Source organism: Peromyscus californicus, unplaced genomic scaffold, assembly GCF_007827085.1.
Source record: "Peromyscus californicus insignis strain IS unplaced genomic scaffold, ASM782708v3 Scaffold_4__1_contigs__length_199733344, whole genome shotgun sequence".
NCBI lineage: Eukaryota > Metazoa > Chordata > Mammalia > Rodentia > Cricetidae > Peromyscus > Peromyscus californicus.
Genome location: NW_026294562.1, coordinates 48551176 through 48571642, shown reverse-complemented (window position 1 = coordinate 48571642; position 20467 = coordinate 48551176). Strand labels below are relative to the sequence as shown.

Below are 20467 nucleotides of genomic sequence, written 5' to 3'. Positions count from 1 at the left end.
TGAAGTTATTTTTAATGTCACATTCTTCTGCTTCTTCTATGTTGTGATGTTCAGGTCTTGCTGTTGTAGAACCACTAGGTTATGGTGATGCCATATTGCTCTTTATGTTGTTTAATGTATTTTTGCACTGGCATTCTTCCTCCAATAGGTCCAAGAGGTGTCTGTATCTGAGCAAGCTGTTCTGTGTCCAACCTGTGTTTGCTGTGTCTGTGTTTCAGGGGGCCACTCTGGGTACAATCTTAGCTCTTGGTCTAATTGGAGCTGGTGGATTCTGTGTCTCAGAAAGCTGCTCTTGGTTCAATTCAAGCTGCCTGATTCTGTGTCTCAGGGAGCTGTTCTTGGTCTTATTAGGACTCTCGGTCCAATGAGAGCTGGCAGATTCTGTGTCTAAAGAAGCCGCTGGGGTCACAGGGGGATGGGTATATTTGCAGTAGGGCATGGGTCTTCTAGATTGCAGTGTTCAGTGGGGGGTTTTCATGGGGGAGCCTGCCAGCAGGATTCTTCTCTGCTGTCCAGCAACTGAGGCAGAGATGGGTGGGAGTTTCCAGGGACTGGTATTGTCTCAGGGCCTAGGTCCTAGGGGCAGGATTCTCTGGGAGGGAGAAGAGATACTCACCTCTTGGTCCAATGAAAGCTGGTGGATTCAGTATCTGAGGTAGCCACTGGTGTCACTGGGGGTTGGGTATGTTTGGTGTAGGGCATGGGTCTTGTAGATTGCAGGGTTCAATGGGGGGTTTTGTGGGAGATCCTAACTGCAGGAATCTTCCGGCTGGTGGGGCAACTGGGGCAGAGATCGGTTGGGGTTCCCAGGGACTGGTTATGCCCCAGGGCCTAGTCCTTGAGGCAGGACTCTCTAGGTGGGATAGCAGTCACTCACCTATTGGTCCAATGAAAGCTGATAGATTCTGTGTCTCAGGAAGCCACTCTTGGTCCAATGAGCTAGAGGAGTCCATGTCTCAGGAAGCCACTTGGAGTTGCAGGGGGATGTGTATGTATCGGGTAGGGCATGGGTCTTATAGATTGCAGGGTCCAATGGGGGGGGTGGTTGGTAAGGGAGCCTACCCACAGAAGTCTTCCCTGCTGGCTGGCAACTGAAGCAGAGATTAGAGGTTCTAGGGGACTGGTTGTGTTCTAGGACCTAGGTTCTAGTGGTGGTCTCTCTTGGTCCAATGAGAGCTGGGGTATTCTCTGTCTCAAGAAGCCACTCTTGGTCCAATGAGAGCTGGCAGATTCTGTATCTCAGGGAGCCAATGGGGTCACAGAGGGTTGGGTAGGTTTGAATAAGTGTGTGGTGTGGGTCTTGTAGATTGTAGATTCCAATGGGGGGTTTTGATGAGGGAGCCTGCCCACAGGAGTCTTCCCTACTGGTAGGCAACTGACATTTTAAACCCATGCACATTGAACATGGCTGTACCCAGTTTCATAAAACAAATAATACTTGACGTGAAGTCGCAAACTAACCACAGCACAATAGTAGTAATTGACCTCAATACTCAACTTCAAATAAATTGACAGATCAACACATACACACACACACACATACACACACACACACACACACACACACACACACACTAAATAGAAATATCTTAATTAAATGACACTGTATATAAAATGGACTTAATAGACATTTTTCAGACCATCCCATTAAAACACTAAAATTCAGATTCTTCTCAGAAGCCCATGGATCTTTCTTTAGGTAGATCACTTATTTAGTAGGATTCAAACACAATCTGACAAATAAAGTAAAATACTGAAATATTTGTATTCTGTATGATCACAATGGTGAAATAAAGCTATAAATCAGGCATATATGAGACCATAGGATATACAGAAACTTATAATTAGACAATATACTATTAAATGATAAAATGATGGTTGAAGACATAAAAAATTAAACTTAAAAAATCCTAGAATTGAGTAAAAATATAGCATACCAAAAGCTACAGTGTGAAATAAAAGCAGTCATAAGAAAGGTGTGTGTAGCTCTAAGTGCCTACATCGAGTCAAAAGAGGCTATCTTTTAAATAGCTACCATTTTCCGCTTTAGGGCCATCTATGCATTGCTTAATTCTTCAGTGTCTCTTTATATTCTGAAATGATATCTGGTTCCAGCCAAAGTATGCACACTCAGGAATGGAAGAATGAACATGGAGGTAAAATGTTCTGAGTGTTGAGCTCCTACACCAACATTCTAGAAAGACATTTCTTGTACCTTAATGCTCCTGAGCAAGAGTTCTTTCTTAGTCCATAGCCAGGTCACTGTCTTAGCTGTGTTACTGTTGTTTTTGGTTTTTATGTGAAAATGTCAAACTATTTATATAGTCATTAAATCAATCTGTACTTACCATTATACATATCCTTGCTAATATGAGGCCATAGTGCTTTTTTTTTTTTTTTTTTTTTTTTTTAAAAGTTTTACTCTTTAAATTTATTTTTAATTGACAAATATTAATTCATTATAATTATAGGATATGATTTTATTTTTATTTATGTTTACAACAAGGAATTATTAGACTAGTTAATGAATAGATCTATCACCTCAATTACATGTGGTGTTGTGTTATACAAATCACTATAGAATTTGCCATACAACACTTTTTTTTTTTTTTTTCAAAATTTTGAAAATAAGATTTATTAAATAAGATATAAAAGAAAAATCAATTCATTAACATTTTTACATGCTTAATGTCAAAATAAAACATACATTAAAGAGTAGGAGGAATATATTAGCATCATATCACCAAAGATTTATATCCAGTATATATTCATACTTCAAATCTGTTGGTTTGGTGTTTATATTTCTCCTTAGGCAGCCTGAAGAGTATCTTTCCTTCTCAAAGACATTAGAACATGGGAGGGAAGGTTTTTTTTTTTTTTTGTTTTGTTTTTTTTTTTTTAATTTATTTTAATTTATTTTGCAATACAATTCAGTTCTACATATCAGTCACGGATTCCCTTGTTCTCCCCCCTCCCGTCCCCCTCACCTTCCCCCCAACGCCCCCCCCCCCCCATTCCCATCTCCTCCAGGGCAAAGCCTTCCCCACAGACTGAGGTCAACCTGGTAGACTCAGTCCAGGTAGGTCTAGTCCCCTCCTCCCAGGCCGAGCCAAACAATCCTGCATAGGCCCCAGGTTTCAAACAGCCAACTCATGCAATGAGCACAAGATCTGGTCCCACTGCCTGGATGCCTCCCAAACAGATCAAGCCAATCAACTGTCTCACCCATTCAGAGGGCCTGATCCAGTGGGGACCCCTCAGCCATTGGTTCATAGTTCATGTGTTTCCATTCATTTGGCTATTTGTCCCTGTGCGGAACTCAAGAAATTAGACATCAAAATGCCCAACAGTCCAATTAAGAAATGGGCTATAGAACTAAACAGAGAATTCTCAACAGAGGAAACTCAAATGGCCGAAAGACATTTAAGGAATTGCTCATCATCCCTAATCATCAGGGAAATGCAAATCAAAACAACTCTGAGATACCACCTTACGCCTGTCAGAATGGCTAAGATCAAAAACACTGAAGACACCTTATGCTGGAGAGGATGTGGAGCTAGGGGAACTCTCCTCCACTGCTGGTGGGAATGCAACCTTGTACAACCACTTTGGAAATCAATATGGCGCTTTCTTAGAAAATTGGGAATCAATCTCCCCCAAGATCCAGCTATACCACTCTTGGGCATATACCCAAGAAATGCTCAACCACACCATAAGAGCACTTGTTCAGCTATGTTCATATCAGCATTGTTTGTAATAGCCAGAACATGGAAACAACCCAGATGCCCTTCAACTGAAGAATGGATAAACAAAATGTGGTACATATACACAATGGAATACTACTCAGCAGAAAAAAACAATGGCATCATGAGGTTTGCAGACAAATGGATGGATCTAGAAAAAATCATCCTGAGTGAGGTAACCCAGACTCAGAAAGACAAACATGGTATGTACTCACTCATAGCAGGATACTAGACATGAAACAAGGATGAATTGTCTGCTACTCACATCACCAGGGAGGCTACCCGGAAAACAGGACCCCAAGAAAGACACAGGGATCGCCCAATGACAGAGAAATGGAATGAGATCTACATGAACAGCCTGGACATGAGTGGGGGTAATGAAAGGCGAGGGTCGAGGGAAAGAGAGCTTGGGGGAGCGGGAGATCCCAGCTGGATCAACAACAGAGAGGGAGAACAAGGAATAGGAGACCATGGTAAATGAAGACCACATGAGAACAGGAAGAAGCAAAGTGCTAGAGAGGCCCACAGAAATCCACAAAGATACCCACACAACAGACTGCCGGCAATGGTCGAGAGACAGCCCGAACTGACCTACTCTGGTGATGGGATGGCCAAACACCCTAATTGTTGTGCTAGAAACCTCATCCAACTACTGAGGGATCTGGATGCAGAGATCCATGACTAGGCCCTGGGTGGATCTCTGGGAGTCCAATCAACGAGAATGAGGAGGGTTTATATGAGCGAGAATTGTTGAGACCAAGGTTGGATAAAGCCATAGTGCTTTTTAATTTTTACAAAACCAGTCAGTATATTTGAGTTTTAAATATGAAATTCCTGTTTATTACTAAAATTGAGCATCTCTCTATAACTCTCCATAATTCTAGTAGTTATTTACATACTCTGTGTCTGAGTCAACTCTTTTCCTAGTCTGACTCTCTTTCATGTTTCTGCATTCACAAAAGATATTGCAAAGCTTTATAAGTTCAACATGCACAGATGATTAACACAAAATCAATCAACAGAAAGTGTTTTAGTCATCCATTCTAATTTAATGGTTATTTCCACATGGAGGGAAAAGATCATTGTCTCAAAAATGGCCATCAGGTGTAAGAGTTCAGTGACACAAAGCAATATGCTTAGTAAAAGAGATGTCTTTGGAGATGAAGAGATGAATCCACAGTTAAGGGATGGCAGCTCCTCCAGAGGACTTAGGTTCAGTTTCCAGCACCTAAGACAGCTCACAGCCAACTGTAACTCCAGTCCCAGGTGATTTTATGCCCTCTTTTGACCTCCTGTGGATACTGCACAAAGCTGGTGCACAGACATACATACAGACAAAACGCCCAAACACATAAAGTGAAAAAAATAAAGCAAAAGAAAACTTAAGGTGTTCTTCTGTTACCTTTGATTATATGAGGTGTAATAAATATATTTCTCCAGATAAACATGAAAATTTGTTTGATTGATTCATTTTCCTCTGTCCATTGCCTTTATCATTGGTTCATATCAATAATGAATTTGTCAATGACCATGAAATTGTAGTAAGAGTATAGAGCTGGTATCAGAGAGTTAAAGAATGCAAAGAAAGAGATCAATCTATACTGACATTTGACTTATGCTAGGAAATTACTATCATCTTAGTCAACTATTATACTATATTTAAATTAACAATTGCTGTACATATTTTAGACCTGAGAGAGTGAAATATTTACCCAAATTCTCACAATTAACTAGAGGCAAAATAAGATTTAGATTGAAATCACCCCATGCCTTTTCTACTGCTGTATATTGTGAGTACCCTAGGTCTGAAGGAAAGGTTTTTTTGTTTCTAAATGGAAATTTCACACGTGACAACACCTTCACATTTGCCTTTGAAGTTAAAATGAAATGCAAATAGAACTTTGCATGTGACAGAAAATTATTTCAAATGCAATTGCTGAGAGCTCATCTGACTTTTGACATGGAAAATAAGGAAACAAAGAAAAGCCTCTGAAGTTTAACAGCCTGGTGCAGGAGCTGTTGTATTCATAGGTCATCCCTACTGTAAAGAAGGGAATGAGTGATGTAACCATCTGTTTCTCTGCTCTCTTACATTGCTAACCCTACAAACAAGATATTTGGATGAGAGCTTCCAACAAGGTAAGCTATAGGGTGAGGAGGAGTATTAAGGCATTGTCCTTCTGAAGCCAGAATTGACTCTTGTAGACACCTTCCCATAGGTGAGGTAGCTTAGTTCATTCCAAAGTCATCAACAAATCAATAAAGAAGAAAAGAAGTGAGTTATCAAGACAATTTGACGGCTCTTTTATTCTAGCCCCAGCAAAAAGACAAACATTGCAATGTTGAAGGAAGAAGCCTGTATTATATACCTTACATATGAAAAAGGAAACAAAAAAAGCCAAATAACTCAATTCGCAGAAGTCCTAAATGTAATATTTGACACAACCAAAACAGTAATATGGACAGCAGCAAAGACAATATGGAAAGTATACCAGAATTTAGAGTAAAAAATCACAAGATCCCTTAGAGCTTCTCTAAGTGATGGTATCAGAGAACAGCAGGAGGCAGTGACAGAAAAAAAAGGAGGAAAATACTTCAGTTGCTGGTTATAATCTGCATGACATCTTTTCTTCTTGCCTGGAACAACTTGCCGACATTTTCTCTGTTCACAGATACATCATGCATATATTGCTGCTGTATATTAGGATATTAATGATATGCATACAAAACTGACAATGAGGAGGGTTCATCTTACTCGGTTCTATACACTCTGGGAAATCTGCAGTCTATTAGTGACCTTTCTGAAGGCAACTATAACGTCTTTATTTCTCAAGCTGTAGATCAGAGGGTTCAGCATGGGAATCACCACAGTGTAGAAGACAGACACAACTTTATCTTCCTCTAGGGATTTGCCTGAACCACTCCTTATATACATAAAGGTGAGGGTCCCAAAGAAAAGAGTCACAGCAGTGAGGTGGGAGACACATGTAGAGAATGTTTTACTTCTGCCACCTGAAGTCTTCATCTTCATGACAGTCTTGATGATGAGCAGGTAGGAAATGAGTATGACCAAGGCATTAAACAAGATCACAAAGTTCCCAAATAAAACAATGATAATCTCAGCATTTGTTGTATCACTGCAGGCCAACTTCAGCAGAGGTGGGAGGTCACAAAAGAAGAAATTGATCTTATTGTCTTCACAGAAGGAGAGGGAGAAGGTACATGTGGTTCTTTGAATGGACCCAGACAACCCACACACATAGGCTCCCACTACCAAACTCCAGCGTTTTCTAGGACTCATGGCCACTGTGTAGAGCAGAGGATTGCTAATAGCAACATAGCGATCATAGGCCATCACTGCCAACAGAAAACACTCTGCACTTGCACAGAAGGTGAAAAAGAAGAACTGAGCAGCACAGTGACCATAGGCAATGATTGTTGTGCCTGTGGCCAGTGTGGCCAAGATCTGAGGGGTTATGACTGAGCTATAGCAGGCATCCATTACAGAGAGATGGCTCAGGAAGAAATACATTGGGGTGTGAAGTTGGACATCCACATGGATAAGAATGATCATGCCCAAGTTCCCCAGGATTGTTACAAAATAGAAGCTCAAAAACACCAGGAAGAGAGGAATCTCCCACTCTGGATGGTCAGTAAAGCCCACAAGAATGAATTCAGTTACTTTGGTGAGATTATTATTGGTCATATTCAGTAAGGACTGTTTACTCAACAGACGATAAGAGTGAATTGTAAAGAATCCAGGATTGAAGACTATGGTGATATATTGTGCACCCCAATAAAACTTATCTAAGGATCAGAGGACAGAGTTAGCCGCTATATTAGACATAGAGGCCAGACAGTGATGGCACACACCCTTAATCCTACCACATGGGAGACAGAGACCATCCGGATCTCTGTGAGTTCAAGGCCACACTGGGAATAGAGCCAGGTGCCGTGGCACACACCTTTAATCCCAACACTTGAGCAGATCTCATGCCTTTGCTTGGGAAGCACACATGCCTTTAATCCCAGGAAGTAAGATGGCAGGGCAGAAAAAGGTATATAAAGCATGAAGAAACAGGAACTCACTGTCTTTAGACTGAGAATTTGGTAGAGGTAAGAACTGTGACTGGCTTGTTCTGTTTCTCTGATCTTTCAGCTTTCATCTCAATATATGGCTCTGTTTTTTTTTTATTAATAAGACCATTTAGCAATTCTTGTTACAGAAGACCAGTCTTTTTCTCTGTAGTAGGTGTTAAGTTTGTATTTTTGAGCCTATTTATTTTTCAGGCATTGTTGAATCTAACTGATTTTCCTTAGACATTTCCAAAGTGTGTGACATGGCTCTTCAGTTGCTCTTTCTGCTTCAAATTAATTCTAGTTTACATTTGTAACTTTCTGTGAGGACAAAATAGATATCTTCAGGTTTGGGGAGGAAAAAAATATCCCTTTGCACCTCTGCTCCAATGCCATTACAGGGAGGAATCTCCTTTCCTCCTTACCAACATGTATTCATCATGTGTCCCTATCCTTAGGCAATCCCACCTGTTAATGCTCTCCTTGAAGCTGAATCCTGTCTCTCTCTCCTTTCTACACACTGACCTTAGCTTTTGCCCTTATCCTCAAATCGATGTAACTCACTCTTTTCATGAAAGTCTTAAAGAAGTAGAGTTGATGAGCCTGTTCTTTGTGTAAAATAATCCCTTATTACACACATCAATATATTCTTCTTACTATTGTACCATTTTCCAGGATATGATCTATTCAGGTAATATTTGAACAACTTTTTTCCACTGTAGTGTTTACCATTCCACTTCAAAGACCATCATATTTAATATACTAAGCTTCAATATTTTTCAATTTATAGCATCCAAATTTATATACATCCAAACTCACAGTTTTTCTGTGCTTTAGTTCTGTGCCTAGAGTCACTTTATCTAATCTTATTGTGTCTCTCTTCCTTTGTGAGCCCATTCATTTTCATTGTTAATTCTTTTATCATTATTGTGATATTGTATACATTATACATAGTTGTTCTTTGCTTAACCACTTACCTTAGTACTCCTCTCTGTCCTCCTACTAGTCCTCCATCAAATGGTTCTCTTCTGAATAATATAGACTCCATATATCACAGAAAAGAAATGATATTTTGATTTCCTTTCCCCATAACCCTTTCCCCTTTCTCCCCTATTCAGGACCCACCCTCTTGCCCCATAGTCCCCATAGTCTCCTTTCTATTTTCATGTCATCATATATATGTGTGTGCATATGTGTGTGCATGTGTGTGTGTTTAAATCGATATTCCTATACTACAATTTTGTTTCCATAATAAAGAAAAAGATGCCTATATTATTGGGGTATTGTCAATGCTAAATAATTTAATCCTGGAAGGAGAGTAGAGTAGTTCTCATCATAAAGAAAGAGTTAAATAGTGTTGGCCATTATAATTTTTGTAATTGTAATCCTCAATTTTAGATATTATCTATTGATTTCTGGTTCTTACAATAATGTGTTTCTTTCCTATAAAGTTTTACTATATTGCTCTTTATATACCTTTAAATAATACATTTTGTTTATAAATATTTATCTCCATATATGTTTGTTTCAATACTTAGTGAGAAAATTTGTACTCTTACTAAATAAGATAAACATTTTCTTTAATTCCTTCTTACTTTCTACTCCATTTTAACAACTTTCACTCTTTTAACCCATTCATGTAACGGTACTTACCACTTTATGTGGTATTGTATTCCCCCAAATATTGTGCATGCTAATAAACTTATCTGGGGTCAGAGACAAAGCAGCCCCAATATTAAACATAGAGGATAGGCAGTGGTAGCACACGCCTTTAATCCTAGCATTCCAGAGGCAGAAATCCATGTGTTCAAGGATACAGCTAAGCATGGTGACTCATGCCTTTATCCCAAAAAGCAAGCCTTTAATCCCAGGGAGTGGTAGTAGAAAGGAGAAAGGTATATAAGCATGAGGACCAGAAACTAGAAGCATTTGGCTGGTTAAGCATTTGGCTGGTTAAGTTTTCAGGCCTCTAGCAGGACAGTTCAGCTGAGAGCCATTCGGATATGAGGACACAGAGGCTTCCAGCCTGAGGAAACAAGACCAGCTGAGAAGTTGGCCAGGTGAGGTTAGCTGTGGCTTGTTCTGTCTCTCTGACCATCCAGCATTTCACCCCAATAACTGGCCCCGGGTTTGATTTTATTAATAAGAACTTTTAAGATTCATGTTACAACTTTAGTTCAATCTTCTACATTTTGTATATGGGTTGGTTATAAATAACGAGTGATACTTCTTTATTATTGTTGCAGATATGACATATATTAAAATAATAATAGTGTAATTGTGGGTATTGAGGAAGACTTGCCACTAGACTTCTGTTGCTTCTGTACAAAGTCTTCAAATCTAAAGGGAATGAGTGTACTTTCCCTGTACTGTATTGATTGCTTAAATAGATTATATTTAATTCTCTATATACTGAATCATGGCAATGTTTGCATTTCATAAAATATCTTGTTTCCATACAGCACAGATTGGAGTCATATCAGAGAACATGCTTGTTGCTGACCATTCTGTGACTACATTCTGGATCCTCATGAAAGTGCCTTCAGACTGACTTTGACTCAATCTGTACAGAAGCTTCCAAAGACATTGCTACAGTTCTAGAACCTTCTGTTTTGAATATTTTATAGACAACTGACAGTAAACAACTGGGAGGGTTACATCAGGCTCATTATGAATGTAATACTGAGTCCAGATATGAAAGTTCTTCTGAATTCACTTGAAGCAGAACCAGGGACCCATCCAAGAGTCTTTATTCCATTGTCCTATACTGGTCCTCTTGAACCATTTGCCAAGTATTTCGACGTCACATCATCAGCTACTTCAGATTGGAATTCAGTAACTCAAGTTCCTTAAATCTACAGCCAAATTCCTGACTATCAAAATGAAGTCATTAAGAAATTCTTTTCAAGCCAGAATTTTCTTTGTTGTAACAACATGAAAGTTTTGTTTCACTATATTTTCCTAAATGTTTATATTCACAGTATGGAAAAATTTTCCCTATGGTTAATTAGAAGCTTCTCACTTTGAAATAATGAAAGAATGCAGTTAATTTTTAACATTTTTCTCATCATCTAATTGTTAAACTGCTTAATTACATTTTCTGTCTAATGACTGGTTTGTGGAATCCTTGTAATAGATTTACTGTTCAAAGCACCTGAGCTGAGATTAAAAGCAACACATTGGGTGCCGATGCAAATACAGCCATACTAAGACTATGTCTCTCTGTCTCTCTGTCTCTCTCTCTGTCTCTGCAAACCCATATCACCACATCATATTACCTCTCCTACTTCCAATAGGAATGTATTGTGAACAAACACAGGACGTTCAGAGTGGCTGTGGAATTTGGTCATTATGCTGTGTTTGAACCTAGGACTTTCTAAGCCAAACCCTGTACTTGTGGCCCACACTGCATTTCTATCTTCAGAAACAGTATGGTCTGCACACCCTAGTCCAAAATTTGAACACATATACTTCTCAGTGATCATTAAGGAAATAATAATTAAGGTTTGCTTTGGACTTTTGCAGTACTAGGGTTTTTTTTTTTCTCTTCTTTCTTGGATATAGTGGACATAGACTTTGTTGCTCTATCTTTTTCTTGATGTGTCCTTAGGTAAAATTGCTTAACCAAGAAGCAAATATGAATGAGTTTTTCAACAACTTAGAACTGATTTTTAAGCTGGTTGGGTTTGATTATTTCACCTAAGGACAATTTTCACAATATTTTATGGAAGGAAAATTTTCAGGACCCAGCTAGTGTGTTCAAATCTTGTGTGATGTTATTTAAGGAGGAGAGTGAGGAACCACCATTTTGGATTGTGGCTGGAGTAGAGAGAGGCAACAGTCTCCTTAAACACAAAACTGCTTACAAAAGAGAAATAAAAATTTTGTGGCTAATGAACACTTTTTATTTGTTCTTTGAGAGTTTTGTAAAATGCATTTTGATCATATCCATCCTCCTACCCCTTCTCCTACCCATCCAGTTTTGTATCCTACATTTTTGTTTACACCCATCAAGTCTACTTTGTGCTACATATCTACTTTTGAATGTGCAACCTTCACTGGAGCATTGTCTAAAAACTGACTCTCTCTCATCCAGAATCTATCAATTGGCAATAGTTCCTAAGGCTTTTTTTCCCAGTAGACAGTGGTGAACACAGAAACCTACAACTGGTTGATATAAAAATAATAAGAAACTTCACAATTTTCGACCATAAATCCGAGATACATATTACACACCCTTTCCTCCTAAGGCTCAGAGGTGATTGCACAAGAGGGTGCAGAAAGAGTTTAAGAGTCAGATGTGTTGGGTGACTACAAGGCTAATGAACATTTTAAGAAATCCTGGAACATGTATGGGTTAACAGTATTACCTGTAATATGCTTTGATTATAACACACAGCACAGAAGATGATGATGTCTCTGGAGGTTCCTCAGGGAAAGAGAAATATCTTAGCAAGTGGAATGCCCCAGAGAATAGTGGAACCCAAACCTAACACTTTAAGTTGCAACTTTATCATAAACTCTCTGTTCTTTTTCTTCCAAAGGATGAGTATCTTTGGTGACAATAAAGCTCAACAATGCTAAATTCCTCACTTCTGGGATTAATGTCTCCAAATTATTCTACATATGTACTGTGCTCTTACTTTGCTTCAAGCACAAGCTAAGCACTTAAAAAATGTTATTGCCAATTCAACTTGACAATAAAATTATGAGGTAACAACAGTCAACCTTATTTTAGATATGAAGAAACTGAGCTTTGAATACTCAGTTTTTTTCCAGACATACCACAACTAAAAAGAAAAGCTTTTTGGATTCTACCTATGTCCCTAGCCTCCAGCTGAACTCATTTAGGCCATATTGTTTTTCCAAACACTAGTGGTTCTGGACCAATCATAATGTGACACATTGTGCACACATTATCTTACACAATTTTATGGTCCTATGACTCTTTTATTTTGTCCTTGAGGAGCCTTGGACTCAGATAGTTAAATAAGTTTCCATGGCTAGTCAGTGAAATGATCTGTAGCCTCACAAACTTTTTCTTTGTTGGAAATCACAGCTCAGATGCACAAGGTTGGTTCCCTCTAGTGGTTGAATACAGCATATAATTTATAGGGAAATCCTGTGTGTAAACTCTCCAGTCTAACATCAGCCCCCATTTGCATGAAACTATGTTTTTTAAAGTTTCAATCAAAGGTTTCAAAAAAGTAATTCAGACTTACCAATTATATTCCTAGGATGAACAAGGTTCCAGGAGATGACAGTTTCCAATGGTCATGGCCAAATCTTCTGCCCAGTTCACCTTTCCTAGTTTGTGTATCTTTCCATGGTTTCCAGAACAATAGTTATGTAAAAATTACATTTTTTTGAGATGATGGTAGAGTCATCTAGTTAACTGATATTGAATTTAAACTATTAAATGTTGTTCAAGCATTTTGCAGAAAGCTAACATAATTCATAGATTTTATATTTTCTTCTTACTAAGCAAACAGATGATATACAAATTGTTTGGGGAGTTGGTTCTGTGAGAGTAATAAAGTGGAAAGGCTTCCCTTGATCACAATCAGCTCCAGAGATGCCTTTGGGACTTCTGAGGAGAACCAAGCCCTGCAGAGAGAGTGTACCCTTGAAGACACTCATTATCTCATCCCTTCCTCTCAACTTAGAGGATAAAAGCAAACCTTTAGGGATTACATGGGAACTCCTAAACATCCTGAGTCATACAGCTCAATAGCAACTCCTTCAGGGACTCACTTATGTTCTGTTCAACTTGTTGTTGAGAAGTAGTATTGGTACTGGAGCTTGGAGTTGAGGACTTTTCATGAAGGTCTCTTTAAACCGCATTGCCCTTCAGTCTGCTACATAGTCAAATTCAGGACTGAGTAGTTGCATTATCAACTCAGAATTTCATAAGGAAAATTAATCACTGAGTATGGGATAGTCTGAATATACTTCATTTGCTTCTGTTCTGAGTAGCATGTTTGCTGCCCTGGCTTAAAGATTTCCAGAGTGTTTGTGGTCACCTTTCTCTGTTCCATTTCCTATCTTTTACTTGTCTCTGAAATCCACATTCTCTTTGTTAGAACCATTCAATTTGCCTTGAGTGTCAGTTGTTCATACTTGATTATTAGTGATTAGCCTCCTCCACTACACAGATGATTTCTAGAACAACTTGTTTCTCACCCTCTGTTCTGTTTACTTTTATCCACTTAGTATTTAGTTCTCAGAGCTCGTTCAATAGAAAGGATTCTCAAAGACACACTATACCTCATTTCCTTCTAAATAACATCATTTGGATAAACTCTTTGGTGACTAGCAGGCTCTCAACCTAGACAGGGATTTGCAACTACAGATGCTAACTGATTTAAGAATGTATTACAGCCAGGAAGTGGTAATGCATGCCTTTAATCCCAGCACTAGGGAGGCAGAGCTAGGCGGATCTCTGAGAGTTCAAGGCCATCCTGGCCTACAGAGCAAGAGCCAGGACAAGCACCAAAACTACACAGAGAAACCCTGTCTTAAAAACAACAACAACAAAAAAGAAGAATGTATTACAAAGAACAGAGGCAGCCAACACTGGGACTCCTGACAGCATGGGTAATCCCAGTTGTCCATGCATTTTTGGCTATATTTGTTGGAATTTTCTGAAAGTAAACTTGAAATGACTCTGTGGTGAGTTTGTTTTCTAGAAGTTTGCAAAGTGCAATGAGAATTTGGGACAGAGTAGAGAGAAAGCAGGGAAAACACATAGTCAATAGTGATGAGACGATTACATTCTTTCTTGGGGGCAGGTACATATGGTGATATTTTATTTGTACTGAAATGTGATTTTATAGTATGTTAATAAATAAAGTTGCCTGGGGGTCAGAGCTAATAGTAAGCCATAGCAGAAGTCTGGCAGTGATAGCACATGCCCTTAATCCTGACCACATGACATGTGGATCTCTGTGTGTTCAAGGATACCACCAGCATGGAGACACATGCCTTTAATCTCAATACCAACCATAGAAGACCTGGAGGTCTGTATAGATGGGCAGTGACGAGGAGGTCATGTGGTTGGGTTTACAACCAATGAGAAGGCAGAATAGAAAGTCAATAAAAAGGGCAAACACACAGGAAGTAGCTCTCTTGCTGAGGGAAGGACAGGAGTGGCAGTGAAGGGTAAGGTTTTTAGTGCTTAGCTATTACTCTGACCTCTTGGGCTTTCATCTCTGCATTGGCTCTGTGTTTCTTATTTAACAAGACAGTTACATCTACAGGTATGGGTGGTTATTGCATAAGTTACATAGTATCTATTACCCTCCCCCTTCCTTTTGAATGACTGGGATAGCTGGAGCACTCTGGTTAATTATTTATTATTCTTCTTATGGCAATTAGGCATTATGTTAGAAGTTTTATTTTGACTTTAAGGAAAAGCTACATCTTATACTAAGTTCCTTTAAAAAAGTTTTGGGACAGGGAAAGTAAGTGAGTGTTTCACCAGCAGAGTGCTCACAGAAGAATACTGCACTTGAGAAAATGAAGTAGGAAATGGTTAAGCAAGATTTCTGTTCCTTTAGAGTCCAGTGTTGTCCTGTTCCCTTTGAAGCCTTGAATATTAATTTTTAGCAGACATGCCTATAAACAAGGGATTAGCACAAGGATGATTCCTCTTTAAACTACTAGTGGAGAGGGTGCCTGAACTGGCCTATGCTGGTTATCAGATTGGTAAATACCCTCTCATCATAGAGCCTTCATCAAGTAATTGATAGAAGCAGAGGCAGAGATCCACAACCAAGCACCAGGCCCAGCTCCAGAAGTCCAGTCAAAGAGAGAGAAGAGGAATTATATGAGCAAGAGGCATCAAGATCATGATGGGGAAACCTTCAGAAACAACCAAATCAAACTAGTGGAAACGCATGAACTGTGGACCAATAGCTGTGGAGCCTCCATGAGACTGAACTAGGCCCTTTGTGCTGGCAAGACAGGTGTTTAGCTTGACCTGCTTAAGAGGCCCCTGGCAGTGTGATCAAGATCCTTCCCTGGTGCATGAGCCAGCTTTTTGGAGCCCGGGACTTATGGTGGGACACCTTACAGAGCCTTGGTGCAGGGGGAGGGGCTTGGACCTGCCTCAACTGAATGTACCAGACTCTACTGACTCCCCATGGGAGGCCTCACATTGGAGAAGGTGAGAATGGGGTGTGGGTTGGGGGAGAAGGATGGAGAGGTGGGAGCAGGGAGGAGAGGGGAATCTGTGGTTGATATGTAAAATGAATAGAAAACGTTTTTCTTTTTTTATTAAGAAATTTTCTTAATCCATTTTTCAGTTGAGAGACATCTGTTTTTTTCATATTCTAGCTATTATGAATAAAGCTGCTATGAAAAGAGTTGAGCAAGTGTCCTTGTGGTATGTTTGAACATCCTTTGGGTATATGCTCAATAGTGGTATACCTAGGTATTGAGGTAGATTGATTCCCAATTTTCTAAGAAACTACCATAGTGATTTCCAAAGTAACTGTACAAGTTGGTACTCCCCAGCAGTGGAGGAGTGTTCCCCTTGTTCCACATCCTGTCCAGCATAAGCTATCATTTGTGTTTTTGATCTTAGCCATTCTGACAAGTTTAAGATGGAATCTCAGAGTCGTTTTGATTTGCATTTCTCTAATGGCTAAAGACATTGAACATCTCCTTAAGTGTTTCTCTGCTATTTGAGATTCTTCTGTTGAGAAGGTCTATATCCCATTTTTTAATTGGAGTATTCAGTTTTTTGACATCTACTTATCTGAGTTCTTTGTATATTTTGGATATTAGCCCTCTGTAGGATTTGGGATTGGTGAAGATCTTTTCCCCATTTTGTAGGCTGCCATTTTGTCCTATTAACAGTGCCCTTGGCCTTACAGAAGCTTTTCAGTTTCTGACGTTCCATTTATTAATTGTTGATCATAGTGTCAATGTTACTGGTGTTCTATTCAGAAAGTTGTCTCCTGTGCCAATGTGTTCAAGGCTATTTCCCACTTACTCTTTTATCAGGTTCAGTGTAATGGGATTTATGTTGATGTCTTCAATCCACTTAGAGTTCTGTGCATGGTGATAGATATGGATCTATTTGCATTCTTCTACACGCTAACATAGACCAGCACCATTTGTTGCAGATGTTTTCTTTTTCCCATTGTATAATTTTGAATTCTTTGTTGAAAATCATGTGTACATAGGTGTGTGGATTTATATTTGGGTCATTGTTTCAATTCCATTGAACCAGTCTTTTTTATGTCATGCTCTTTATATTACTATAGCTCCATAGTAAAGATTGAGATCAGGGACAATAACACCTCTGGCAGTTCTTTTATTATATAGGATTGTTTTAGCTAATGTGGGCTTTGTGTTTTTCCATATGAGGTTGAACATTGTTTTCAAGGTCTGTAAAGAATTGTGTTAGAATTTTGATGGTGATTGCATTGAATCTGTAGATTGCTTTTGGTAAGATGGCCATATTTATTATGTTAATCCTACTGATCTATGAGCATGGGAAAGTTTTCTATATTCTGATATCTTCTCCAATTTCTTTCTTCAAAGGCTTGAAGTTCTTGTCACACAGGTCTTTCACTTGTTTAGTTAAAGTTACCCCAAGATATTTTATATTGTTTATGGCTATTGTGAAGGGTTTTGTTTCATTGATTTCTTTCTCAGCCCTTTTATTGTTTGTGTATAAGAAGGATACTAAATTCTTTTTAGTTAATCTTGTATACAACCACTTCTCTGAAGATGTTTATCAGCTGTAGAAGTTCCCTGGCAGAATTTTTGTAGTTGCTTATGTATACTATCATATCATCTGCAAATAGAGATACTTTGACATCTTCTTTGCCAATGCCTATGCCCTTGATCTCCTTTTGTTGTCTTATTGCTCTAGCTAGAACTTTAAGTACAATATTGAATAAATATGGAGAGATTGGACAGCATTGTTTTGTTCCTGATTTTAGTGGAATTACTTTGAGTTTCTCTCCATTTAATTTGATGCAGGCTGTCGGCTTGCTGTATATTGCTTTAATTACATTTAGGTATGTTCCTTGTATCCCTGATCTCTGCAAGACTTTTATCATGAAGGGATATTTGATTTTTGTCAAAGGCTTTTTCAGCATCTTACAAGATGATCATGTTATTTTTTCTTTCAGTTTGTTTATATGGTGAATTATATTGACAGACTCTCATATGCTGAACCATCCTTGCATCTCTGGGATGAAGCTCACTTGATGATGGTGGATGATCTTTCTGAGGTGTTCTTGGATTTGGTTGGCCTATATTTTGTGGAGTATTTTTGCATTACTTTTCATGAGGGAAATTGGTCTGTAATTCACTTTGTTGATCCTTTGTGTGGTTCAGGTATCAGGGTAACTTTAGCCATTTTGGCAATTTACTTTCAGTTTATATTTTGTGGAATAACTTGAAAACTACTGGTATGATCTCTTCTTTGAAAGTCTGGTAGAATTCTGCACTGAAACCATCTGGCTCTGGGCTTTATTTGATTGGGAGACTTTTAATGACTGCTTCTTTTTCCTTAGGGGTTATAGGTCTATATAAAAATAGTTTATCTGATCTTGCTTAAATTTTGGTATGTGGTATCTACCAAGAATTTGTCCATTTCTTTTAGATTTTTCAATTTTGTGGCATACAGGATTTTGAAGTATGACCTGTGTGGATTTCCTCAGTGTCTGTTGCTATGTTCCCTTTTCTATTTCTGATTCTGTTAATTTAGATATTCTTACTGCTTTTTAGTTAGTTTGGATAAGAGTTTGTATATCTTGTTGATTTCCTCATAGAACCAACATTTTGTTTCATTGATTCTTTGTATGTTTCTGTTTGTTTCTATTTTATTGATTCTAGTTCGACTATTTCCTGCCATCTGCTCTTCTTGGGTGTATTTGTTTCTTTTTCCTTGAGAGATTTCAGGTGTGCTAGTATGAGATATCTCCAAATTCTTAGCAGGCATTTAGTGCTATGAATTTTCCTCTTAGTACTGCCTTCATTGTGTCTCATAAGTTTTGGTATGTTGTGCATTCATTTTCGTTGAATTCTAGGAAGTCTTTAATTTCTTTCTTTCTTTATTCCTTGACCCATTGGTAATTCAGTTGAGAGTTGTTAGTTTCCATGAGTTTGTATGCTTTCTCTAGTTTGTATTGTTGTTGAACTCCAATTTTAATCTATGGTGATCTGATAGGATACAGGGGGTTATTCCAATTATTTGTATCAGTTAAGGCTTCCTTTTGACCAAATATGTAGTCAGTTTTGGAGAAGATTCCATAAGGTGCTGAGAAGGTATATTCTTTTGTGTTTGTATGAAATGTTCTGTAGATATCTATTAGGTAGACTTGAGACATAACATCTACTACTTCCATATTATTTCTCTGCTTAGTTTCTGTCTGGACAACCTGATCATTGGAGAGAGTGGGGTTTGATATGTGATTTAAATTTCAGTAATGTCTTTTTTTTACAAATGTGGCTGCCCTTGGATTTGAGGCATAGATATTCAAAATTGAAACATCATCTTGGTAAATTTGTCTTGTAATGAATATAAAATGTCCTCCTCCATCTCTTTTTATTAATATTGGTTTGAATTCTATTTTGTTAAATATTAGGATAGCTACACCAGCTTGCATCTCAGGTCCCTTAGGTTGGAAAATCTTTTTCCAACCCTTACTCTGAAGTAATGTCTGTCTTTGATGTTGAGGTGTGTTTCCTGGATGCAGCAGAAGGATGTTTTCATATCCATTCTGTTAGCCCTGTTAGCCTGTATCCTTTTATTTGCAAATTGAGTCCATTGATATTGAGAGATATTAATGACCAGTGATTGTTAATTCCTATTATTTTATTGTGGTTGTTGTTGATGGTGGTAGTGGTGGTAATGTTCATGTATATGTGTGTGTGTTTCCCTTGTTTTGTGTTTTGCTGGTGTGTGATTATCCATTGTCTGTGTTTTAATGGGTGTAGCTAACTTCCTTGGGCTAGAGTTTTCCTTCTAGTTCCTTCTGTAGAGCTGGATTTGTTGATAGATATTGATTAAATTTGACTTTTTCATTAAATATCTTGCTTTCTTCATCTATCATGATTAAAAGTTTTGCTGGATATGATAGTCTGAGCTGGCATTCATGGTCTCTTAGAGTCTGAAAGACTTCTGTCCAGGCTCTTTTGGCTTTTAGAGTCTCCATTGAGAAGTCAAATATAATTCTGATAGGCCTGTATATGTTAATTGGCCTTTTTCCTTTGACGCTTTTAATATTCTTTCTTTATTCTGTATGTTTAAGGTTTTGATTATGATGTGGTGAGAAGAACTTTTTTCTGGTCCAGTCTATATGGTGTTCTGTAATCTTGTACCGTTATATGTATGTCCTTCTTCAATTTGGGAACATTTTATTCTTTGATTTTGTTGAATATATTTTGTGGGTCTTTGAGCAGGGATTCTTCTCCTTCTTCTATTCCTATTATTCTTAGGTTTGGTATTTTCATAGTGTCTCAGATTTCCTGGATGTTTTGTGTTAGGAATATTTTTAGATTTAACATTTTCTTTGACCGATAAATTTTTTAGATTTAACATTTTCTTTGACTAATGAATCTATTCCCTCTATTGTATCTTCAATGTCTGAGATTCTCTCTTTCACCTTTTGGATTCTGTTGGT

General features: G+C 38.2%; 1 protein-coding gene across 1 annotated transcript; it reads right to left on the bottom strand.

Annotated features, from left to right (window-relative positions):
• Positions 1-6504: 6504 nt before the first annotated feature.
• On the bottom strand, positions 6505-7449 carry LOC128094680 (olfactory receptor 9I1-like). Its single transcript, XM_052713161.1, has one exon. It carries the CDS (start codon positions 7447-7449, stop codon positions 6505-6507), a length of 945 nt encoding a protein of 314 aa, XP_052569121.1.
• Between the last annotated feature and the right edge of the window lie 13018 nt (positions 7450-20467).

Excerpts from the sequence above, each read along its gene's own strand:
- LOC128094680 (XM_052713161.1), bottom strand. The coding sequence starts at position 7,449 with ATGACCAATAATAATCTCACCAAAGTAACTGAATTCATTCTTGTGGGC.